Below are 8,857 nucleotides of genomic sequence, written 5' to 3'. Positions count from 1 at the left end.
TTTGCATTGTAATTACACAAGTATGTTTTTGTATAGCAAAAGAAATGTGTTTACCTATAACAGACTAGGTCTTTTGTCTAGGTATGTCGGACTCAATACTGCCTGGGTATAATAACTACGAAAACCTCCGCTTATTCTTTGCTTCTATATGTATAACCACGAAAAGTTTTATCAAATTCGAAGACAAATAAACCTGCTGCTTTACCTCCAAGTTTGTACTTAAATATATGCAGAAAAAAACTTTATTAAAAATTTTGATATATGGTTTCTTTGGTAAAGTTTCTCCAAATGACCTATAGAACTTTTTTGAACCTGACCCTTTGTGTATGTATATGTGTGAATTTTGAATCTCTGATTTTCCATAAGATATTTTATCTACTTAATTATCTACGAAAAAAATACCCATTATCAAAAAATCGTTATTGCATTATTAGATTCGCATTCTCCCAAATATTTATATTTGATTATCTTATCTTATAATAAAAATATGAAAGTGCAAAAAATATTAAATGCTAATCAGTGTGTATAAAGGTCAGTTTTATATTATTTTATTTTATTTTATTTTATTAGTTTTTTTTTACCTTCTGGCTAGAGTTTACGGTAATGAATTATTAAGGTTGGTTTTATTAAATTATTACGGTCAATGAATTTGAAGAATGCAATTTGAAATTTGTGTTTATTATGCACAACATGTTTATTGATTGCATTTTTTATTTTAAAACAATTCGATATTTTCCATTATACAAATTATAACTACAATTAAAACACTCTATAATTTTAATTATATTTTACTCACATGCGATAAGAGTAAATATTTTTCAGATAATTCTAGTATTGACATTATTTGCAAATATAAATATCGTAAATTTTAATACTATAATTTTTTTAGCGAACGACGTAGATAATTACCTTTATGTATTTTTACGAAATTAATTTTTGGGAGTTACTGTATGAGTAATAACATTATCTTTTTTATTACATCAATTTAATTATTGTAATAAATAAAATACAAATAATGCATTCATCCAAATGCGGAAAATAATAACAAAACCTATAATGTTATTACTAAAAAAAATCTTAATAATTATCTAGGATTAATTATAAATCTTTAATTGATAATTTGACACTATGACACAATTATTGAAATCCATTACCCATATATAAATCAAATCTATTACATTTTAATGTCATGCTAGATCTCTTAATTAGTCAGTTGTTTATGCAATTTGGGAACATAATCATCCCATTCAGCTTGGTAGACATTATAAGCAAGTGGTTTTCCCAAATTATATTTCTTTGCAAAATCTCTTATAGAGAATTTTCCTCTGCCACTTCCAGTGGTGCTCGAAATTTTCTTGTCGGTGAAATTTATTCGTTCCGGTTGTTTGTAAAGGACGAATACATAACGATGTAAGCCACTTCCTTTCGGGGGTCCTGAACCTACGAAGTCAGTTAGGACCTCACCTTTGCTAACTTCTGATCCGGGAATATTTCCTAAAAATGTAATAACAGTCAAATAATGTCTAATATCTCAAATTTTAATTCCGTATATTTAAGAAAATTGACGAGCTTGGAAAGTAGAAAAATTGGCTATTACAAATTTATTTTTTATTTCAAAATTTCCTTTTGAATGAATGAATTAATTAATAATTAATTTCCTACTATATCTTGAGGACGTCGATTTATAATTATTTTTATTTATAGGCAATAGCAAATATATTTTATTTGGAAATTTTATCTATAAAACCCCTTGCTCTACCTTTGCTTTTGAGGCTACATTTTGATTTTTAATTATTATTATATTTATCCTAACTTTTTTTAATGAAACTACGTTTTTATTATTACAAAGGTATTTTGATTTTGCTAATAAATTTTATTTTATAAATTTTCTCTATATTTTTCATAAATTCTTTTGCTCTACTTTTGAAAAAATAATTTTTTGAGGCTAATTTTTTTATTTATATTTTTTACACAAACTTTACTAAAACCTTAGTTCCTTAGTACCTATAATGCGATAATTAGAATTTTGAATGATTCAATTTAAATAATTAGAATTTAAATTAAAGGGAACTAGTTTTTAAATCATTTACGTTGCGTGAATACTTTACGATTTCTAGGTTTACTACGCATGATATGGCCTAGATAAATATGAATGGGCGTAATATTACAATATGACATTTCAACACTGATAAAAATGCAATTACATATACTTATATGCACTTGAAATAAGATATCTGTTTGAAGTACTAGTAACTATAATAAAAAACAATTTGAAAAATTAAAAAAAATCAATGTATTAGAGGCATACCCATTGAAGAAACTGTAACAATCGATTTCAAAATTTGTTAACATATATAATAATTTGTTTGATTTAACACGTTAATCGAGATGTCAGACATATGGGTCCGACGCTAAGAAATTCTTCATGAACCATATATATGCTATTATTCTTATATATGCTATTTGGTAAAATGAGAAAAGAAGTTTTAATATTGAATTTTATAGGTCTATGTCAGTCATATAAGTGTAACATTAGAAATAGTGTTTTTCCAGGAATTTTGGCAATTTTTTAATACATTAAGTTTTTTTGATACATTTTTAACTAAATTATCAAATAAAGTTGCTGTATTTATGTCACGTAGTTATAGAATTTATTAAAACTTTCCTTCGATAATTCAGGTTGTTGGATTATAATTAAACCTTTGTAGCAGTGGACTGTATTAAACACTGATTTGTTTGTATATTCTGTATTTGTTGCAGTTCTAATTACAATCACTGATTTGTTTCTAAGTTATAATGAAAGAAGATATATTTATTAGTTATTATTATACATGTTGTTTCGCGTACTTCACTTTTAGAAGTGAACAACTAGTTCAATTAAAACACTCCGCTACCCCCTCTACCGGGGTAGCAACCATTCTGTGTAAAGCTTAATGCCCTGAAGGTTGTCACTTTCATGGCCAATATAATAAAACAAAAATTACAACAGTTACCATGTGAAAATTTTTCTGATATTATCGTGGCGATTAACATGTTATCGATATCCTGGATACCAAGTGTTCCTATAACATTTTCATATTTCCATTACTATCGATTTCCAATGTTTTGCGTCAATTTCCTGGCGCGAATTCCGAAAGTCTGACGCAATAAATTGAAACTTGTTTGACCAGAGACGAGCCCCCATTTTCCGCTGTCGAACCGACCAGTCACACGATGTAAATTACAAGAGTGGGCACTGCAGAGTGCAGACGAAGCGAATGGCATATTAATGAGAACAAGTTGGATAAACTTTGCAGAAAAAAACAGAAAAAATTGCTTTGTGTCGTATAGAAAGGTTATGGATCACTGGTGTACAGAGATTTAAGTAATCGAGATAAGTAGGAAATTTAACCCGAAAAAAATTTAGTTGGCATATATTTTAAAACATCCATAGAGACTACTAATTAGTTGTAAGTGATAGCCTTAAACAAGTATTCAAACTAGTGGTGTATGGCATCGTGCCTCAAGGCAAATTGCTGGAATTTCCCGTAGCGTAACGAAATGTTCGAGGAATATTAAATGTTTTCAAATAAAGTATTATAAATTAATGTAACATTGTCTAATATTTATAAGAATTATATAAACTGAATTGCACAGTTGAAATTATTTGTTTGAAGTATATTAGAAATTTAGTCAGAAATTAAAATCTGAATTGTTATCTATATACAAAAAAAATTTTGAAAAAAAAAATTGAAACAAATTTTTTCCAAAAGCAATCGTTTCGTCAACCCAAGCAGAAAGTTTTTTGAATTATTCAAATCGGATGCTTATTTCTCTCAAAAACTGCCATGTTTCTACATTTAGCCGGTATCTTCAAAATGGTTGAACCTGCCTTTGCTAAAAACTACTCACCACTTCTCCCAATCATTACAAATTGAATGTTTAATGTTATTCAAATCGGATACTCCATTCTTTCAAAAACTCGATTTGTATTTTCTGCACTCTTTGCTCTTTATCTCCGTAACTACGGGACCTGCCTTTGCGAAAACTAGTCAGCACATCTCCCTATCAATAGGAATCGAATGTTTCTTGAACCATTCAAATCGGTTGATCCGTACGCCCGAAAACGTGGACGATAAAATGCGGACATACAAAACACACACACACACATCCATTTTTTCTGAAGTATTTCAAAATGTTCAGAAACCTTCAAAACGTGAAGATATGCAAAAATTTTCATTTTTGATTATTAGCCCATTACTATAACTACCCTACGGGAAATTGGAATACTTTTAAACTATAAATTTTGAAATGTGAGATCAGAAAATATACTAGGCGTAAGTGGCACTTTAGACAAGTTACAAAAACTTTCAATAATTTTAAAATTGTGAGGATAGAATGAAGAAATTTTGACACTGCTCGTTTTGCCAACCTTTGATGAGTTGTTATAAAAGGTACTATTTGTAGGCCTCTGATATTTTAGAATATTTGACTTATTATTGATCGCTAAGACCGTGAACTCTTTTACAAATTTCTAAAAAAAAACTACAACAATTAGATACGAAGAAACTGCCCGGTTGATCTTTATCCAAAAGTATGATTTTCAAATTCCATTATTCGTTTGTGAAATTTCAAAATTGGTTCAGGATTTTTGTACAGGAAGTTTTGCACTGATCTGATAATTCTGAAAAAAAAACGACTAAGCTGATCTTTGCGAAAATCTAATCAAAATGAATTCTTATCGAGTTTCTTCAAATTGCTTTCAAACTTTTAAAATCGGTGCTTACATTTTTATAAAAATGTCAAGAAAATGCCAAATTTTGGCTCACATACAATTCGGGCAAAATGGGCCAGAAAACACAAAATTAGCAAATTTGTTTTTCTGACAAGAACAAACTGCTAGCTCAGGAAGTTCTATCCGCTCTGAATCTTCTGCTTTAAGAATCCTAATTTGATTTCATAATTACACAATTTAATTATAATGGTTTGTCTAGTATTAAAACATGTTCTCAATTATGCAATCAATATTTATGCAAAAATTTATAGTTCAGGGTATATTTTATTTCAAGCATATATTAATGTTAAATATTTATATCGCATTTCTGTCTTTTATTATTAAAATTACACCTTTGGCATAATATGTCAATGCAACGTTTTCTCCTTGAATTCAAGTTCTATGTTCTTTAGAATGCTGGAAGTTTGCAATCTCTTATTTACATATAAATCAGGCACGTTCGACTTAACGAAGACCACAGAAAAATTTATTAAAGCTTATATAGGATATAATCAGGGACGTATTTTGGAAACGAACGATGAATAATAATGATACAATTATAGGAAGTATACTTGATGATAAGTATAGAAGTTCTCACATTGCGGTATTTAAGTAATAAATGTTAACAAACAAAACATGTCAGTCCTGATTAGTGAAAGTTTTTGATACATTACCGACAAGCCAATGGTGCCATTCTCGATTTTTAGGACTTTGTCTACTAGGAGCATCAGGATCTGTCATGCACAATAAATAAAGCTCCTTTGGATCTGCATCCCAGGATACTGTCGGCTTATTCTTGACAGATGTAGGAGTAAGGATATTGCCCAAATCAGCGCTAACTCCACTGTCGTAGCTCACCTAAATAAATAAAAATGGGAAATGGAAATGGAAAATTTTCTACTACTTATATTTTTTAATTCGAACCAATTTATCATTAAGTCAATAATATAATTCCTATATAAACCAGAATTATATAAATGCAATTAGATTTTCAATAACTAGGAAGGAAACCTATTCCTCTTCTAAGTGAATGGAAAGTTGAGTTGGATATACATGTTTTTTCCACAAAGTCTAAATTACCGAATAAACTCTCAGCTCAAGTCGATGACTCTTGACTTGCGGAAAAATAAAATTACAAAAATATATAAAAAAAACATAGAGGAAGATTATTTTATGTGAGTGATCAGCTTATAAACAAGCGCATTTACATGGAAAGAACCTGTTTGTATCTGACAGTCGCGTATAAAAACTATTTCTTAGTAGTTGTTTGTTTTGCAATATATATAAAACTGTGATTTTATGGAATTAACGATAATATAAATATTTCTTCTAAAATAAAAGAAAAAATTTGCTACTCCGACAATTTTCTTTATAGCAAAACTGAATTTAAAATACCAATTTCACGGTCATTGCTTCTGATACATATGATCGCGTACAATTTCCTACTATTAGAAATTTAGTTTTTTTAACAACTATTATATAATAGTGATGAATTCAATATACAATAAAAATAAAATTTACTAACCAAGAGTAGTAATTATAAAAAAATTATAGTGTATCTATAATGGTGTTATATAATTTTTTAAATTAATTAATAGAATAAAGAAGTATTTATTTAATGAAAGTAAATAATTATTAATAACTGATGAAGTAATCTAATTATAACAAAGTCATCATTTTTAAACCTGTTTTGTACCTGATAGCAGCGATCAAAAACTATTTGTTTACCATCAGTTGGTTTTGTAATACATATATCTAAAATTTGTTGTTAAAATATATGTATTTTTTTCTAAAAATAAAGAAAATTTTAGCGTATTGCATAGACAATGTCTTTGTAATAAAAAATACAAATCAAGATGCGATTTTTAACGTTTGTCGTGGAATCTATTATTGCGGCGGGAATTGTGAGATTTTCTATTTCGTACTATTTCCTACTATTTGAAATATAGATTTTATCAACTACTAGCAAACCGGGTGAACTCCGTTTCACCACCAGATGGTTTCATTTTATGTAACATTTCGTTTGGTGATTAAAAGTTGAAGAAAAAAATTGCTTGCTGTTGAAATTGATAAAAATTTGTACAATACACGTGATTGATTTGATGGTTTCTAATTGAAATGTTAGGAAACGAATAACTTATATTTTTACTTTTTTTGCACAATTTCACAGTGAACACAATGCCGGTTGTCACATGAAATTAACTGAGCAGAGAACAATGAGTAGCTGTCAAACAATGAGTAACAAGAAAACATACACACACATACATTTTTTTGGGGTATACCAAAATGTTCAGAAACCTTCAAAATGTAAAAATTCTCAATTTTGATTTTTGTACGATTATAATAACTTACTCCACGGAAAGTTTACAAAGTTTTAATTCAACAATTATGTGCAATGTGTAATATTGTTAAAAATGAAAATAGAACTGTCTTGATTTTTGACATATGACCAATTGTCATTTAATACTGATGACATATATGAAACATTATTAATTTTAATATGTTCATCATACCTGAAGGGCCTTTTCGGGCAGCGCATCAAGGACATCAGGGACAATTTCCAAATTTTTAATTTTGGGTGACATTTCTTCCCCTTTTACCAGCAGCGGTAAATACGCTATAAGGAATATAGCGTCAATTTTTTTGAACGCCATCTCGAACAATTGTTTCACCACAACAAATGAAAAACTATATACAATTTGTTTAATTTGATCACAATATCATATTTTATTTAACTTCTTTGTTGGATTTAGAATTAATGGCTAATGTTTCGGCAACGAACGCTTATAACAGCGCTTGAATCTTGTTTCAGTACCGTTTGTTGACTAAACGGTATTTGAAAAACTTTAAACAAGTACATAATTGTTTTTACATTCCGGATTTATTGTTTTATTTTCACACCGTTGCCATGTAGGTATTTATAAGTATATCTAGGTAGTTACGATAACACTCACATGTTAAATCAAATAATTTAATCGATATGTATTTAATGAGCAACATGTTAAACAAAAATAATGGCTAACAATTTATATTTAATGATCTAAGGCATCTAGAAATGTTTACTAGCATTTTTTGCACTTGCGTATGTTAATTATATGATTTGCTATATAATAAACACTGAATAAATTTACATCGATAATTGTTTTTTACAATAGCAAAGAATTTATATTATTTTAATTCTAACAAGAATGCGCCTGGCTTGTCTTAACAAATTTAACAGGTAGATGAGACACGTTGATGTCTTGAAATCAGGTGCATTTTTAGCATGTTAGAATTTTACAATGTGATCAGGTCCCATTTATAATACTACAATCTTCTATCTACTTTTTAGTCAACAAGTAGCCTTATGTAAATGAGTTTGAAATTTGTGATTCCGATATTTTGAATAGGCAAAAATTGCAAATTTTGGATTTAATTGAATTTGCACTATACTATCTATTATTTTGTACTTCTTTTATTTAAAATTATGCTATTGTTCATTATTGTTACTAGATGTTAAATTAATTAGCAGTTGTAACAAAACTGTAATTAAAAAAAAAGAATTTGCACATAGAACTGTCTCTATATTCTCGATTTTTTATTTGATTACACGTGATGCCTTGAAATCAGGTGCATTTTTTAGCAAGTTTGGAAAATTTGCTATGTTAGAATTTTGCAATGTGATCAGGTTCAATTTAAAATACTACAATCTTCTATTTACTTTTTAGTCAACAAACAGCCTCTATGTAAATGAGTTTTAAATTTGTGATTTGGTTATATTGAATAGCATATTTTGCAATTAATTGAATTTGCACATAAAACTGTCTCTATATTCTCTATTTTTCGCGAAGAGTTCATTGTGGATGCTTTGTTTTACTAAATGTTCGAAGAGTATTAAATATTTTCAAATAGATTATTATAAATATCGTAATATTGTCTATATTTATAAGAATTATATAAACTGAATTGCAAAGTTGAAAATATTTGTTTAAAGTATATTAGAAACTTAAGTCAGAATTACAATTAAAATCTGAATTATTTTTGATACACAAAAAAAAATTAAAAAAAAGATATAAAATATAAAAAAAATGAAACAATTTTTTTCCAAAAAGCAATTATTTTGTT

General features: G+C 28.1%; 1 protein-coding gene across 1 annotated transcript; it reads right to left on the bottom strand.

Moving 5' to 3' along the window:
- Positions 1 to 1,201: 1,201 nt before the first annotated feature.
- On the bottom strand, positions 1,202 to 7,381 carry LOC113381483 (protein D3-like). Its single transcript, XM_026620380.1, has 3 exons — positions 7,267 to 7,381; positions 5,428 to 5,611; positions 1,202 to 1,494 (listed from the first exon to the last, which is right to left on the bottom strand). Exons 1-3 carry the CDS (start codon positions 7,336 to 7,338, stop codon positions 1,202 to 1,204), a joined length of 549 nt encoding a protein of 182 aa, XP_026476165.1. The 5' UTR covers positions 7,339 to 7,381.
- Between the last annotated feature and the right edge of the window lie 1,476 nt (positions 7,382 to 8,857).

This window comes from Ctenocephalides felis, unplaced genomic scaffold, assembly GCF_003426905.1.
Source record: "Ctenocephalides felis isolate EL2017-DRISC unplaced genomic scaffold, ASM342690v1 CF-g0.4_SCAFFOLD_02918, whole genome shotgun sequence".
NCBI classification, from domain to species: Eukaryota; Metazoa; Arthropoda; class Insecta; order Siphonaptera; family Pulicidae; genus Ctenocephalides; species Ctenocephalides felis.
Note: the sequence above shows the minus strand (reverse complement) of the source record. Positions and strands in the feature narration are given on the sequence as shown.

Bases quoted from the DNA above. Each gene is read 5' to 3' on its own strand.
- LOC113381483 (XM_026620380.1), bottom strand. From the start codon at position 7,338: ATGTCACCCAAAATTAAAAATTTGGAAATTGTCCCTGATGTCCTTGAT. The intron at 5,612-7,266 runs GTATGATGAACA...TTATTTATTTAG, and splicing joins TGCCCGAAAAGGCCCTTCAG to GTGAGCTACGACAGTGGAGT. The intron at 1,495-5,427 runs GTAATGTATCAA...TTACATTTTTAG, and splicing joins ATGGCACCATTGGCTTGTCG to GAAATATTCCCGGATCAGAA.